Source organism: Apodemus sylvaticus, chromosome 11, assembly GCF_947179515.1.
Source record: "Apodemus sylvaticus chromosome 11, mApoSyl1.1, whole genome shotgun sequence".
Taxonomy (NCBI): domain Eukaryota; kingdom Metazoa; phylum Chordata; class Mammalia; order Rodentia; family Muridae; genus Apodemus; species Apodemus sylvaticus.
In genome coordinates this window covers 4,815,900-4,833,433 of record NC_067482.1, presented here as the reverse complement: position 1 = coordinate 4,833,433, position 17,534 = coordinate 4,815,900, and the positions used below count along the sequence as shown (strand labels likewise).

The following is a 17,534-nucleotide window of genomic DNA, read 5'->3' as shown; positions in this document are numbered from 1 at the left end:
CTGTTTCATGGTATGTTCTGTAAACTGGTTGATAGTTAACTCAATTATTAAATGCAAAAATGTCTGTTTTTGTAATCATTTGCTCCGTACTTCAGTCTTGAGTTAGAATATAAACAGGCTCCCCTGCATTTAATCAGGAATATTTCTTCATTCTAATTCAGAAGAGACTGAAAGTTTGGCCAGGTTGTAAAATAAAATTTGATAGTATACTTCAATGGTTGCTCCTGGTTTTAGGTACTGGAACAATATTTACTTAAATAACTTAATTCCATTTGAGATGGATTTGTACTATGGAAGGGACTATGTAGGCCAGCATGGCCTCAAATTCAAGGATATGAATTTGCTTCCAAAGTCCTGGAATTAATAGCATGTGCTACCATCCTTAGCAATATTCATTTTTGAAATTGATTTCATGGGCATGGATGGCAAACACATGAAATGACCTTTAGATGGAATGTGTAGTTGCATTTCTTCAATGCTCCTTTTTTTTTCTATGTGGTTTACATTTGTTCTTCTTTCCATAGTGTGTGTGTGTGTGTGTCTGTGTGTGTGTGTGTGTGTGTGTTTGTGTGTGTGTACTATGGAACACCTTTCTCAAACTCACAGTTATCTTTCTGCCTCTTGGCCCTCAGTGCTGGGATTATAGAAATACTCTACCAAACCCAGTTTGAGAAATAAGTTTTATGGTGTAAGTTGTCTATATATTTTTTTTACAAAAATAAATTTACTTATTATATTTTGTGTATGAGTGTTTGCCTACATGGGTGTCTTTGTACTCCACTCATGACTGTTGGCCAGGAAGACCAGGCGATGTTGTAAGAATTCCTGAAGCTGGAGCTACACATAGTAATATGTGGCCTTATATACTGGGAATGAAGAAACCTGGGTGCTCTAGAAGAAATTTCAATTCTCTAAACCTTTGAGGTATTTTCCACCACAAGTTTTCTCTTCTTGATAATGTTTCTCATCCAAGGTGCTCTAGGTCACCGGGGCCAGAGTTGGGTTAAGTAGGCCCTGCAGATATGAGACAGGAAAGTGAACCACACTAAGACATGAGAATGAAATGTAGGTGCAGACTGACTTTGTCAACCTGGATCAGAATTCAAGGAGTGAAATATCACGTGGTTCATTGTCAGCATATTTAGAACATAATACAATTTGGAAAAAAGTACTATGGCAAAACTCAGTTCAATCAGTTCAATTCCAAAACCACAATAAAGCTTAATATGTGGCTATATAGAAACCCTTTTACAAAGTACATGAATACATGTGACTATGATGGTAGGTTCTGTAGATAAAATGCCTGGAATCTAATGTGGTTTCTGACTAATACCAGAGATGTCAGCAGGCCATAAAGGACATGTGACATCTCCCCTAATGATTGGTAACAGTTTAGGGAGGAAAGAGTTTTAAGACAGTCATTTTGGAGAATTTGGGTAAGGTATGCCTCTGTCGCAAAAGTTATGTGAGGTCTGACTACACAGAGAACAAAAAGGTCACTGGGTCATTAAGAAAATCCTCTTCGAGCCTTTTAGGTTGAATGCAGGTATTTTACTTTCTTCATTGAGTGCAGGCCTCTGTACATACAAGCGTCCTAGTTTCCCCGGTGATCTGAGGGTGCAAGGACCTTTGTGCCCCAACATCCTTTTCCTCATTAAAAGAGTGAAGCTCTCTTGCAAATGGGAGAAGTAGCTGAAGAGCCCAAGTGTGGATGCCTCAATCCCACTAGGGAGGGAAAAGAAAGCAATCATGGTGGGGGAGGGGTCGGAGGGAAGGAGTGACCTGTGTGGGAGAGGGGACAAGGAGGGAAAGTAGAGCACATGATCAGGTATGGGGGGAGGGGAAACAGGACTGAAGTACTGAGGACCACTAGATGGTGCTGGCCTAAGTGGCAGTCTGTATGTAGAAAAATGAAAATAGATCCGTATTTATTTCTTACATTGCACAAAGCTCAAGTCCAAGTGGATCAATGACCACTATATAAAACCAGATACACTGAATCGAATAGAAGAGAAAGTGAGAAAGAGCCTCAAATTTGTTGGCACAGAGGGGAATTTCCTAAACAGAAGTCCAATGACTCATGCTCCAAGATCAAGAATTGATAAATGAAACCTGACGAAACTGGAAAAAGGACACAGTTAGTAGGACAAACCAGCAATCTACAGATTGGGAGAAAATCTTCACTACCCCCACATCTGGTAGAAGGCTACTATCCAAAATATGTAAATAACTCAAGGAGCTAGACACCAAAGAATCAAACAAGCCAATCAAAAAACTGGACTATAGAACTAAACAGAAAATTCACAACAGAGGAATCTCAAATGGCCAAGAAGCACTTAAAAAAATATTCATAGTCCTTAGTAATCAGGGAAATGCAAACTAAAAAAACCCTGAGATTCGATCTTTCACCAGTCAGAATGGCTAAGATGAAAACCTCAGGTGACAGCACATGCTGGCAAGGATGTAGAGAAAGAGGAACACTACGCTATTGCTGGTGGGATTGCAAACTGGTACAACCACTCTGGAAATCAATCTGGAGTTTCCACAGAAAATTGGAAAATCTATATGAAGACCCATCTATACCACCCTTGGGCTTATACCCAAAAGATGCCCCACCATACAACAGGGAGGGACACATGTTCCACTGTATTCATGGTGGTCTTATTTCTGATAGCCAGAAACTGGAATCAACCCAAATGACCCACAAGGGAAGAATGGATACAGAAAATGTGGTTCATTTATATAATGAAATACTACTCAGCTGTTAAGAATGAAGAGGACATCATGGGTTTTGCAGGCAAATGGATGGAACTAGAAAATATCATCCAGATGAGGTAACTCATATCCAAAAGGACATGCATGGTATGTTCTCACTAATAAGTGGATATTAGCCAAACATGCAGAGTTCCCAGAATACAACCCACAGGACTCAGGAAGATTAACAAGCTTAAGGACCCAAGTGTGGATGCCTCAAACCCACATGGGAGGGAAAAGAACACAATCATGGGGTCAGAGGGAGGGAGGGACCTAGTTGGGAGAGGGCACAGTGAGGGCAAGTGGGGCATGGGATTAGATATTTGGGGGAGGGGAAACAGAAAGAAGGGAAAAAAGCAACCCCAGGAGTTAGGGGGACCCTCTAGGATGTACTGGAGATGTGGGAGTTGAAAGACTCTCCAGATTCAAATGGAGGGACCTTGAATAAAGTACTCTACAGTGGGGAGGGGGAACTTGTAGAGTCCATCTTCAGTGGAGGGGCAGGACATCAGGTGGAAGGATGGGGTTGCCATCCCACAGTCAAAAGAAAAGCTATATCTTCCATCCAAATTATTAAAATAATAAGACTTGACCATGGAAGATCCCCAGAAGAACTTAGCTACAAACAAAAAGAGGAGATTGGCAAGTAAAAAAGCAGGTAACATAGGTGCTGATCCTTTAACATGCAAACAACTCTCAGAGTGGATAAGACATTAAAATACATGTGTTTGCATAGGCAATAGTTTGTTGGCTACAATATCATCAAGACTTTTAATGCCACTCTTTTAGGTCCTATAAATAAAAATTGATATTATAATCTGAAATACTTCACACTTAGTTTACAAGAAAGTAAACACCTTTCATCTGTTCAGACCAAAAGTATAAAATCACAGTTAATTGATCTGTGCATGTGGCATATTTCATGCAAATGTCTTATAGAATTATGTACTTCATGGAAGGTTTGTACAGTGCAGAATTGAGGACTAGCAAGCCATTCCTGACAGGGGTCACCCTTGAGGATGCTGGGAGGACCTGCTCTTCCAGCTCCCTGCCTGATCATTCCTATTTGATCCTGGCTCCAGAGACTAGCTTCAAAAACAACTTCAGAAATGGATGATAATTCCTAGTGACATTGGTTCATATAGAATCTCAGAAGGAAAAAAAAAAACCACTGTTAAATGTTCTCTTAATGCAACATGAACATCATGACTGAAGAGTTCAGTCAAGACTTTAGTTATGTATTGTCACATCAAATTCCTTTTTTTTTTTTGGTAACACCAAATTCTACATGCAAAGGCATAACCTGCCAGTGACTTCTCATGTTTACAAACTTTTGCTGTGCAAATCTTGCTCCCTAATTTAAAACTATTGGTTAAATAAAATTGGCTAGAACCTATTACTAGGGGGATTAGAGGTAGGTAGGTTTGGAGTGACCTGGTTGGAGGAAGAGAAATCAGAGGGAGAAGAAGGAAGAAGAATGAGAGAGGAGGCATCAGTGAGGGGAGAAGAACCATAAGCATGGGGTCAGGAGAAACAGCGAGTTACTGGCTTACAACACCTGAGAAGTAGCAAACCCAGCAGCTAAAAGAATAGGTTAAGGGTTACCCTCAATGATTGTCAATGTCAAATAAACTAGCCGTAGCCTGAGTGTCATTTATTTGTAAGATAGTCTCAGATAAGCTTGCATTGCATGTATTACAGTGTGTGTACACTTGCACTGTGGTATGCATGTTGCATTAAGAGGACACCTCACAGGGGTCTATTGTCTCCTTCCTCTATGTGAGTTCCAGAGATTAGACCCAGGTAGCCAAGTTCAGCTGCAAGTGCCTTCACTGCAACTCATCTGGGTTTAAAAATATCTCTGTATGTGCTATTGTGTGAATGTAAATATGCAAAATTAACAAGTGCAATAATCAGAAAAAAAGAAAATGTAGTTTGAAGAATGTATGATGCCCATAGAAAGAACTCAGGTCATGAGGTTTAGAAACAATACTATTTCACCACTAACACAATTCTCTACCATTCATTTGTAGTTCTGAGGAAGGGTTAGGAACAAATGTTTGGTGCTCAGAATAAATTAACATAATCCAAAAGTGAAAATATAATTGTAGTGTTTCATTTTCAAATTTATTATTTAAGTTGTTCGTACTTCCTCTATCCTTGCATGAAAATATGCTTACAATCTGAAAAACAGACAATAGTTAACGTATGTAATGTGTCAACTAATATTTTTAACAGCATTGATATAGCACAGTGTGATATGCTGTTATGTGCAAGATCGATAACCTGACCTTGATTAAAATACAATGATGACCAAATGTGATCCAGCAAAGTTGTCCTCTGGTTTCCATGAATGTGCAATGCTTATGAATCCAAAATCCTCATTAAGTACTCTCCCTCTCTCTCTCTCTCTCTCTCTCTCTCTGTCAAACACACACACACACACACACACAAACACACACACACACACACATACAGAGAGAGAGAGAGAGAGAGAGAGAAAGTAACTAAAAACAAATATAAAAAGTGACAATCCACAAGTTGCATGTTGTATCTTCATTGGGTAAGTACAATTTAGTTGCTCTATTCTTTTCTGTTTGCAGATGACACACTGAGGCTGAACCCCTACCAGTCTCTGTTGAGGATATTATATAGTTCAGTCAGATTTGTGGTAATTTCTCATGTGACGGTGGTATGTGGATGATTGGCGGAAGCTACGGCTACAAAGGGAACAGGCATAAGGCTTTTCTCCTGTGTGAATCCTCTCATGAGCCTTCAGGTTCGTCTTGTGGCTGAAGGACCTTTTGCATGTGCTGCATATGAAAGGCTTCTCTGGCTTGTGTATGACCTCATGAATTCGGAGGTCAGAGACTCGTTTGAATATTTTCCCACAGATGTCACAGGACAATGCCCTCTTATTCAGGTGAGTTCTCTGGTGGGATGAAAGGTAACAGGCATATTTGAAACTTCTAGGACATTCTTTACACTTGTAGGGTTTGCAATCTCTATGGTATATCTCTTGATGACTTCCACATGGTGAGTTTGGCTCATGATTCTGAGAAAGGACAGGCTCTGAGGTAGGAGACTCTGGTCTGGAGAGGAACCCAGGTAAGTCCCTAGGACCTTCTTCAGGAAAAGATTCTCCAAGTGACTCTTGCAGGCATGTGGAGTTTCCTTGATTTGTTCTTGTATAATCCTGAATTACCTCACAAGAAGCATCTCCTATATCAGGCTCAGAAGGATAAACTCTTTGGTTACTGAAAAAGGAGTCCATCTTGTTCCTGGGAATATTATCGCCATTATTTTCTTGGCTAGCATTACTGGAAGTATTATTCCAATCTTTCCTGTCTACAGAGTTGGCTGTTCTGAATAAATCCATTGATTCTGGCTCCATGGAGACATCAACAGTAGTAGGAGCACCCAGGAACGTTACATGATGACTGGAGTTGCCTTGACTTGCTCTTCCTCTACCCTGAGAGAATTGTAAAAACACACATCTCTCTTCCTGCTCAGGGTCCTGTTCTTTCTGGATAATAAGAAGGGAGTTCATCTCACTTCCAGTACAGTTATCACCAGTGTTTACTTCAGGAAAATTCCAAGAAGAATCACATTCATTTTCACTGCTTTCTTGTCCTTTGGAGAGAAGACAATCTCTGAAAATATAAAGAAAAACCGATCCCCCAGACCATTCCTCTTCTGTCCAGTTCACCTACTAACCTCTGGTCAACAATATATCTTGTGTAATGTCAACTGGCATCCTTGCATTACTTGGTGTTGGCCTTGTGGCTGATTGCTGCTGTTTTAAAAGCTTGATGACTTCTTTTAATGACACGTTTTCAGAAAAGAGGGCTTCCTGTCCTTGCATGGAGACATGGACCTGTAAAGAAAACCAGGTTCCCTTATCCATGATTTTGTGGATTGCAGACCTTTACCCACAACCTGCTAGTACAGGAAGACTGGGCTAACAATCAGCTCATTTGCCTTCCCCTTATGTCTAATGATGCTTTCTTGGCACTCACAAATTCTGATTTCTAAAGTCAGTATAGATACTGTCTTTTCAAATGTTGAGTCACTGTCCTTAGAGAAACACAAAGATATGTTCCTGTGAGCTCGGCCCATCTTTAACAGGTCAACACATTGAAGGAGGATAAGCCTTCCTTAAAGCATCCGTCAGTGTTTCCAGATTGCACTAACTTTTACTTGAGCTTTTTTAAGTGTTTTATCTCAAAGAGGCACAAACACATGCTCTCAGGAACATGACTGGATATTATGGGAGCAGTGTACTTGGTATTTTCAATCATGAAATTGTAAACTTAGAATAAAACTCAAAGGGTAAATACAGTATAATTATTAACTTGCAAGATGTGGTCAAAATGTTTAACACAGTGCTTGAGAAACAGATGGAGGGTAATTCCTCTGCTTCCAAGACCAAGGAGGATTACATAAGGAAAGCACTGCAAATCACAAATACAGGCAAGCAAGTAACAAAGAAATGAACCAAACAGCTAAACCAATAGAAATCTAAACAGCATACATAATTAAATCTCTAGTAAGTCTATCCAAATTTGAATAATTGGACTGAAGCACCCTTATTAATTGAGGAAAAATTTTTTTGCCTTTTTTCTTCTGATTTTTTTTGAGACAGGGTTTCTCTGTGTCGCATTGGGGGTCTTGGAACTCATTCTGTAGACCAGGCTAGCCTCAAACACATAAATCCACCTGTCTCTGTCTCAAAAGTACTGAGATTAAAGGCATGTCTCCCAATTACTGGGATTAAAGGCATGACTCCCAATAACTGGGATTAAAGGCATGTCCTCCACGTGCTGGGATTAAAGGCTCACCATTGCCCAGCTCATGGAGGAAATTCTTCTGGGTATCATATTGTTCTGTATATATGTAACAGCTATATGTAAATATTATACCTTTGCCATTTTGAAAACTCAGTTATCTAGACAGAGTATTGTTTGATACACAGTAGCCAATTTGGGAATCCATCTAGTCAAGTTGATTCCAAGGTTTGACACTGTTCCAGGGACTACAGACTAGTGCCGTAAATGTTCTTTTAAGTGTGGGGGACAGAATCAAACACAATCCTCATGAATACAAAGTAAGTACCTCCACGAACAAGGTGTGTCTTACACAATTTATCTCCTCTACATCGGTAATGTCTTCCCCAGGTCAATTCTTTAGTCTGTCTGCTCACATGTAAATAGACTAGATTTAATTATGCCCATCAAACCTGATTGATAGACTCCTTTCTGCTGTACTCATGGTAATTTGTGGCAATAATATTTCTTCAGTGTATTTTTGTTTGGGAATATTATCTCATTTGTAAAAACAAGACAAACCAAAAACACCTCGTTTTCACCAAACCCTAATGATACTGTCTTTCCTTCCCAGCTAAGCCACCCAGAAGCTCACCATGACAGGAGGTTTCAAGCACTCATCAGTCAGACTCTCCATGAATTGTCTCATGTCTCTGCCACTGGATTTCCACTTCTCTGCCAAAGAAAACTTGTCCTTACAAAGCCCAGTAAGGAGAAACTGCTTCAAGACCAGTTGAGAAATCATCTGCTCCTTGCTCTGCTTTTCTGGCTGCAGCCATGAGGTGAACATCTCCCAGAGACATTGTAGCTCCTGCTTTGCCCAGCAGTAATTGTTGTTTGGGGAAATGTTGAGTGGAGCACTTGGTGAGTTATAGATGTCTTCAGCCCACTGCACACCAGAACTATGAGTTGGAATAAACTCTAAATTGTCTGTCTGAAGGTCCTTTGCTGGTGTCCCATGCTGAGAGGGTCCTCCCAACAGTGAAGCCATTGTGGTGAAAATGATCAGAAAAGTTCAACTATGGCATGTCCTGCGCTTTCGTCTCGCCAGCAAGAACACACACAGGACACTAGGATCCTTCTGCAGCCAAGCTTTTATTGAAGCTTTTCGTGGAGGAAGACCCCGAGCCCAAAAATGGACGTCGTTATATACCCCTTGGTGTGGCGTGTACATACTTAATTGGCTGTTCACTCATCACCCCATATCTACGTCACGGGATGGGCAGAGACTAGGCGTGATTTATACTCTAGCACATGCGTACCTAACTTGTTTACCAAGAATGCTGAGCTGGCACAACGGAAGCCAGCGCCATCTTGTAATGGCGAATACTGTCACGGCTTTCCACAATGGCAGTGTAGTATCTGCTGTGTGACTTTAGAAATAATGCTAACAGTCGATGGATATAGTGTAAAAGCTCTGAATTTAAAAAAAAATGAAGAAAGAAACAATTAATGTTAAGAATAAAAAACAATACCAGTTGAGATTTTTGTCACAGATGGTTTTATCAGTTCCAGACAGTAAATATTTCATTATACTCCTGCAAACATGCTGGCTGTAAAGAGGAAATGGACAAAATGGATTTGGATTTAAAATCACTGGTCATGATGCTAGTACAGGAACACATGAAGGACACACTTAAAGACATTCAGGAGAAAATGGATCAAAAATTAGAAGCCCTTACAAGGGAAACACAAAAATCATTGAAAGAAATTCAGGAGAACACAAAAGCCAATAAGGAGGAAATGCAAAAATCACTTAAAGAAATACAGGAGAACCTTGATCAACAGGCAGAAGTCATGAAAGAGGAAACACAAAAATCGCTTAAAGAATTAGAGGAAAACACAAACAAGCAAATGACAGAACTGATCAAAAATCTTCAGGATCTGATAACTGAAGTAGAAACAACTAAGAAAGCACAAAGGGAGACAACTTTGGAGATAGAAAGCCTTGGGAAGAAATCAGGGACCGTAGATGCAAATATCAACAACAGAATACAAGAGATAGAAGAAAGAATCTCAGATGCCGAAGATACCATAGAAACCATGGACTCAACAGTTAAAGAAAATGCAAAATGCAAAAAACTTGTAACCCAAAATATCCAGGAAATCCAGGACACAATGAGAAAGCCAAATCTAAGGATCATAGGTATTGATAAGAGTGAAGATTTACAACTTAAAGGGCCAGCAAATATCTTCAACAAAATTATGGAAGAAAACTTCCCTAACCTAAAGGGAGAGATACCCATGAATATACAAGAAGCCTACAGAACTCCAAACAGACTGGACCAGAACAGAAATACCTCCCGTCACATAATAATCAAAGCCCCAAATGTAGTAAACAAAGAAAGAATACTTAGGGCAGTAAGAGAAAAAGGGCAAGTAACATATAAAGGAAGACCTATCAGAATTACACCAGATTTCTCACCAGAGACCGTGAAAGCTAGAAGATCCTGGGCAGAGCTCATGCAGACTCTAAGAGAACACAAATGCCAGCCAAGACTACTATACCCAGCGAAACTCTCAATTACTATAGATGGAGAAACCAAGATATTCCACGACAAAACCAAATTTACACAATATCTTTCTACAAACCCAGCCCTACAAAGGTTAATAGGGGGAAAGCACCAGTACAATGAGGGAAACTATACCCTGGCAAGAGCAGGATATTAAGCTTCTTTCAACAAACCCAAAGAGGATAACCACACACATATAAAATTAAAATAAAAAATGTTAGGAAGCAATAACCACTACTCATTGATATCTGTTAACATCAATGGACTCAATTCCCCAATAAAAAGACATAGACTAACAGACTGGTTACGTAAACAGGACCCTACATTTTGCTGCTTACAGGAAACACACCTCAATGTCAAAGACAAAAACTACCTTAGAGTAAAAGGCTGGAAGACAATTCTACAAGCAAATGGTCCTAGGAAACAAACCGGAGTTGCCATTCTAATTTCAGATAAAATTGACTTTCAACCTAAAGTCATCAAAAGAGACATGGAAGATCACTACTTGCTGGTCAAAGGAAAAATCCAACAAGAAGAACTCTCAATCCTGAACATCTATGCCCCAAATACAAGGGCACCCTCATTCATAAAAGAAACTTTACTAAAGCTCAAAGTACACATTGCACCTAACACAATAACTGTGGGTGACTTCAACACTCCACTTTCACCAATGTACCGATCAGGAAAACAGAAACTAAACAGGGAGACAATGAAACTAATTGAAGCTTTGAACCAATTGGAGTTAACAGATATATATAGAACTTTTTATCCCAAAGCAAAGGAATATACCTTTTTCTCAGCACCTCATGGGACCTTCTCCAAAATAGATCATATAGTTGGTCAGAAGACAGACCTCAGCAAATAAAAGAAGATTGAAGTAATCCCATGCCTCCTATCAGATCACTATGGAGTAAAAGTGGTCTTTAGTAACAGTAAAAACAACAGAAAGCCCACATACACATGGAAACTGAATAATACTCTACTCAATGATACCTTGGTCAAGGAAGAAATAAAGAAAGAAATCAAAGATTTCTTAGAATTTAATGAAAATGAAGGCACAACATACACAAATCTATGGGACACATTGAAAGCAGTGCTAAGAGGAAAACTCATAGCTTTGAGTGCCTTCAAAAAGAAATTCGAGAGAGCTTACACTAGAAGATTAACGGAACAACTGAAAACCCTGGAACAAGAAGAAGCTAATTCACCCAGGAGGAGAAGACAGGAAATCATCAAACTCAGGGCTGAAATCAATCAAGTAGAAACCAAGAGAACCATACAAAGAATCAACAAGACCAAAAGCTGGTTCTTTGAAAAAATCAACAAGACAGATAAACCCTTAGCCAGACTAATCAAAGGGCACAGAGAAAGTATCCAAATTAACAAAATTAGAAATGAAAATGGAGATATCACAACAATAACCGAGGAAATTCAAAAAATCATCAAATCCTACTACAAAAACCTGTACTCAACACAACTGGAGAATCTGGAGGAAATGGACATTTTCTTAGACAGATACCAATTACCAAAATTAAATCAGGATCAAATAGACCATCTAAACAGACCTATAACCCCTAAAGAAATAGAATGGGTCATAGATAGGCTTCCAACCAAAAAAAAACACAGGACCAGATGGTTTCAGTGCAGAATTCTATCAGACCTTCAAAGAAGACTTAACACCAATACTCTTCAAACTCTTCCACCAAATAGAAACAGAAGGAACACTACCCAACTCCTTCTTCGAAGCCACTATTACGCTGATACCAAAACCACACAAAGACCCAACTAAGAAAGAGAATTTCCCTTATGAATATAGATGCAAAAAATACTAATAAAATTCTTGCCCACCGAATCCAAGAACACATCAAAACGATCATCCACCATGATCAAGTAGGCTTCATCCCAGGGATGCAGGGATAGTTCAATATACGGAAATCCATAAATGCTATCCACTACATAAACAAACTCAAAGAAAAAACCACATGATCATTTCATTAGATGCTGAAAAAGCAATTGACAAAATTCAGCATCCTTTCATGCTAAAAGTCTTGGAAGGACAGGAATTCAAGGCCCATATCTAAACATAGTAAAAGCAATATACAGCAAACCGGTAGCCAACATCAAACTAAATGGAGAGAAACTTGAAGCAATCCCACTAAAATCAGGGACTAGACAAGGCTGCCCCCTCTCTCCATATCTTTTCAATATAGTTCTTGAAGTCCTAGCTAGAGCAATTAGACAACAGAAGGAAGTCAAAGGGATTCAAATTGGAAAGGAAGAAGTCAAATTATCACTATTTGCAGATGATATGATCGTATACTTAAGTGACCCTAAAAACTCTACTAGAGAACTCCTACAGCTGATAAACAACTTCAGCAAAGTGGCTGGCTACAAAATCAACGCAAGCAAATCAGTAGCCTTTATATATTCAAAGGATAAGCAGACTGAGAAAGAAATTAGGGAAATGACCCCCTTCACAATAGCTACAAACAACATAAAGTATCTTGGGGTGACTCTAACCAAACAAGTGAAAGACCTATATGACAAGAACTTCAGATCTCTGAAGAAGGAAATCGAAGAAGATCTCAGAAAATGGAAAAACCTTCCATGCTCGTGGATTGGCAGGATTAATATAGTTAAAATGGCCATCTTGCCAAAGGCAATCTACAGATTCAGTGCTATTCCCATAAAAATCCCAACCCAGTTCTTCATAGAGCTAGAAAGAGCAATTCTCAAATTCATCTGGAATAACAAAAAACCCAGGATAGCGAAAACTATTCTCAACAGTAAAAGAACTTCAGGGGGATTCAATATCCCAGACTTTAAACTCTACTACAGAGCAATAGTGATAAAAACTGTATGGTATTGGTACAATATCAGGCAAGCAGATCAATGGAATAGGATTGAAGACCCAGAAATGAACCAATACACCTATGGTCACTTGGTCTTTGACAAAGGGGCTGAAAGCATCCAGTGGAAAAAAGATAGTCTTTTCAACAAATGGTGCTGGTTCAATTGGAGGTCAGCATGCAGAAGAATGCGCATCGATCCATTCTTATCTCCTTGTACCAAGCTCAACTCCAAATGGATCAAGGACCTCCACATAAAACCTGACACACTGAAACTAATTGAAAAAAAAACTGGGGAAGACCCTGGAGGACATGGGCACAGGGGAAAAGTTCCTGAATAGAACACCAATAGCTTATGCTCTAAGATCAAGAATTGACAAATGGGACCTCATAAAACTACAAAGTTTCTGTAAAGCAAAGGACACCGTCAAAAGGACAAAACGTCAACCAACAGACTGGGAAAGAATCTTCACCAACCCTAAATCCGACAGAGGGCTAATATCTAATATATACAAAGAACTCAAGAAAGTAGAACCCAGAGATCCAAATAACCCCATTAAAAAGTGGGCTACGAGATAAACAAAGAATTTTCACATGAAGAACTTCGGAGAGCTGAGAAACACCTTAAGAAATGTTCAACATCATTAATCATTAGGGAAATGCAAATCAAAACAACCCTGAGATTTCACCTCACACCAGTCAGAATGGCTAAGGTCAAAAAATCAGGAGACAGCAGGTGTTGGCGAGGATGTGGAGAAAGAGGAGCACTCCTCCACTGCTGGTGGGATTGCAAGATGGTGCAACCACTTTGGAAATCAGTCTGGCGGTTCCTCAGAAAACTGGGCATGTCACTTCCTGAGGACCCTGTTATACCACTACTGGGCATATATCCAGAGGATTCTTCAGCATGCAATAAGGACACATGCTCCACTATGTTCATAGCAGCCCTATTTGTAGTAGCCAGAAGCTGGAAAGAACCTAGATGTCCTTCAACGGAGGAATGGATACAAAAAATGTGGTATACTTATACAATGGAGTACTATTCAGCCATTAGAAACAATGAATTCATGAAATTCTTAGACAAATGGATGGAGCTGGAGAACATCATACTAAGTGAGGTAACCCAGTCTCAAAAGATCAATCATGGTATGCACTCACTGATAAGTGGATATTAGCCTAGAAACTTTGAATACCCAGAACATAATCCACAAATTAAATGATGTCCAAAAAGAATGGAGGAGTGGGCCCTGGTTCTGGAAAGACTCAGTGCAAGAGTATAGGGGAATTCCAGAACAGGGAAGTGGGAAGGGGTGGCTGGAAGAACAGGGGGACAGAAGAGGGCTTATGGGACTTGCGGGGAGTGGGGACCCAGAAAAGGGGAAATCATTTGCAATGTAAATAAAAATAAATTAAATAAAAAAAATGGCAAAAAAAATGACAGGAAGTAATAATCACTATTCCTTAATATCTCTTAATATCAATGGACTCAATTCCCCAATAAAAAGTCATAGACTAACAGACTGGATAAGGAAACAGGACCCTACATTTTGCTGCATACAGGAAACACACCTAAATGTCAAAGATAAAAACTACCTTAGAGTAAAAGGCTGGAAGACAATTTTACAAGCCAATGGTCTCGGTAAATGACCGGTCTAGCCATTCTAATATCAGATAAAATTGACTTTCAACCTAAAGTCATCAAAAGAGACACTGAGGGACACTTCTTGCTGGTCAAAGGAAAAATCCACCAAGAAGAACTTTCAATTCTGAACATCTATGCGCTAAATGCAAGGGCACCCTCATTCGTAAAAGAAACTTTACTAAAGCTCAAAGCACACATTTCACCTAACACAATAATTGTGGGGGACTTCAACACTCCACTCTCCTCAATAGACCGATCAGGAAAACAGAAACTAAACAGGGACACAGTAAAACTAATTGAAGATTTGGACCAATTGGATTTGACTGATATTTATAGAACATTTCACCCTAAAGCAAAAGAATATACCTTTTTCTCAGCACCTCATGGTTCCTTCTCCAAAATCGACCATATAATTGGTCACAAGACAGACCTCAACAAATATAAGAAGATCGAACTAATCCCATGCCTCCTATCAGATCACTATGGAGTAAGGATGGTTTACAATAGCAACAAAAAACAACAGAAAGCCCACATACACATGGAGGCTGAACAATACTCTACTCAATGATACCTTGGCCAAAGAAGAAATAAAGAAAGAAATCAGAGGCTTTTTAGAATTTAATGAAAATGAAGGCACGACATACCCAAATCTTTGGGACACAATGAAAGCAGTGCTAAGAGGAAAACTCATAGCCCTGAGTGCCTCCAAAAAGAAAATGGAGAGAGCATACACTAGCAGCTTAATGACACACCTGAATGCCCTGGAACAAAAAGAAGCCAATTCCCCCAGGAGGAGTAGAAGACAGGAAATCATCAAACTCAGGGCTGAAATCAATCAAGTGGAAATAAAGAGAACCATACAAAGAATCAATGAATCCAGGAGCTGGTTCTTTGAGAAAATCAACAAGATACATAAACCCTTAGCCAGACTGACCAAAGGGCACAGAGAAAGTATCCAAATTAACAAAATTAGAAATGAAAAGGGGGATATAACAACATAAACTGAGGAAATTTAAAAAAATCATCAGATCCTACTACAAAAGCCTATACTCAACACAACTGGAGAATCTGGAGGAAATGGACAATTTCCTTGACAGGTACCAAATACCAAAATTGAATCAGGACCAAATAAATCATCTAAACAGTCCCATAACCCCTAAAGAAATAGAAGGGGTCATAGAAAGTCTTCCAACCAAAAAAAGCACAGGACCAGATGGTTTCAGTGCAGAATTTTATTAGACCTTCAAAGAAGACCTAACACCAATACTATTCAAACGATTCCACAAAATAGAAACAGAAGGAACACTACCCAATTCCTTCTACGAAGCCACAATTACACTGATACCAAAACCATAAAAAGATCCAACAAAGAAAGAGAACTTCAGACCAATTTCCGTTATGAACATCAATGCAAAAATACTCAATAAAATTCTTGCCAATCAAATAGAAGAACACATCAAAACGATCATCCACCATGATCAAGTAGGCTTTATCCCAGGGATACAGGGTTGGTTCAATATATGGAAATCCATCAATGCAATCCACTACATAAACAAACTCAAAGAAAAAAATCACATGGTCATTTCATTGGATGCTGAAAAAGCATTTGACAAAATTCAGCATCCTTTCATGCTTCAAGTCTTGGAAAGAACAGGAATTCAAGGCCCATACCTAAACATAGTAAAAGCAATATACAGCAAACCGGTAGCCAGAATCAAACTAAATGGAGAGAAACTTGAAGCAATCCCACTAAAATCAAGGACTAGACAGGGCTGCCCCCTTTCTCCTTATTTTTTCAATATTGTACTTGAGGTACTAGCTTGAGCAATTCGACAACATAAGGAGGTCAAAGGGATACAAATTGGAAAGGAAGAAGTCAAACTATCATTATTTGCAGATGATATGATAGTCTAACTAAGTGACCCAAAAAACTCCACTAGAGAACTCCTACAGCTGATAAACAACTTTAGCAATGTGGCAGGTTATAAAATCAACTCAAGCAATTCAGTAGCCTTCCTATACTCAAAGGATAAGCAGGCTGAGAAAGAAATTAGGGAAATGACTCCCTTCACAACAGCCACAAACAGTATAAAGTACCTTGGGGTGACTCTTACCAAACATGTGAAAGATCTGTATGATAAGAACTTCAAGACTATGAAGAAGGAAATGGAAGAAGACCTCAAAAAATGGAAAAACCTCCCATGCTCATGGATCTGCAGGATTAATATAGTTAAACTGGCCATTTTGCCAAAAGCAATATACAGATTCAATGGAATACCCATCAAAATCCCAACTCAATTCTTCACAGAGTTAGAAAGAGCAATCCTCAAATTCATCTGGAATAACAAAAAACCCAGGATAGCTAAAACTATTCTCAAAAATAAAAGAAATTCTGGGGGTATCAGTATCCCTGACCTCAAGCAAAACTACAGAGCAATAGTGTTAAAAACTGCATGGTATTGGTACAGTGACTGGCAGGCAGATCAATGGAACAGGATTGAAGATCCAGAAATGAACCCACACACCTATGGCCACTTGATCCTTGACAAAGGGGCTAAAAACATCCAATGGAAAAAAGATAGCCTTTTCAACAAATGGTGCTGGTTCAACATGCAGAAGAATGGGAATTGATCCATCCTTGTCTCCTTGTACTAAGCTCAACTCCAAATGGATCAAGGACCTCCACATAAAGCCAGACACTCTGAAGCTAATAGAAAAGGAACTGGGGAAGACCCTTGAGGACATCGGTACAGGGGGAAAGTTCCTGAACAGAACACCAATAGCTTATGCTCTAAGATCAAGAATTGACAAATGGGACCTCATAACATTACAAAGTTTCTGTAAGGCAAAGGACACCATCAAAGGGCAAATCGGCAACCAACAAATTGGGAAAAGATCTTCACCAACCCTACATCAGATAGAGGGCTAATATCCAATATATATAAAGAAC

At 39.3% G+C, this 17,534-nt stretch overlaps 2 protein-coding genes across 2 annotated transcripts in view; both read right to left on the bottom strand.

Moving 5' to 3' along the window:
• LOC127696628 (zinc finger protein 431-like) overlaps window positions 1–17,534 on the bottom strand; it is a 229,751-nt gene that overhangs the window by 119,813 nt on the left and 92,404 nt on the right. The window lies entirely within an intron of this gene.
• Window positions 5,411–8,571, bottom strand: LOC127696252 (zinc finger and SCAN domain containing protein 4C-like). Its single transcript, XM_052198819.1, has 3 exons — window positions 8,176–8,571; window positions 6,472–6,631; window positions 5,411–6,387 (listed from the first exon to the last, which is right to left on the bottom strand). The coding sequence occupies exons 1-3, from the start codon at window positions 8,569–8,571 to the stop codon at window positions 5,411–5,413; spliced, it is 1,533 nt and encodes a 510-aa protein (XP_052054779.1).

Coding starts and splice junctions, on each gene's coding strand:
- LOC127696252 (XM_052198819.1), bottom strand. CDS start 8,571: ATGGCTTCACTGTTGGGAGGACCCTCTCAGCATGGGACACCAGCAAAG. Junction 6,632..8,175: donor GCTTGAAACCTCCTGTCATG/GTGAGCTTCTGG, acceptor TTTTCTTTACAG/GTCCATGTCTCCATGCAAGG. Junction 6,388..6,471: donor AGATATATTGTTGACCAGAG/GTTAGTAGGTGA, acceptor TTCTCTCCAAAG/GACAAGAAAGCAGTGAAAAT.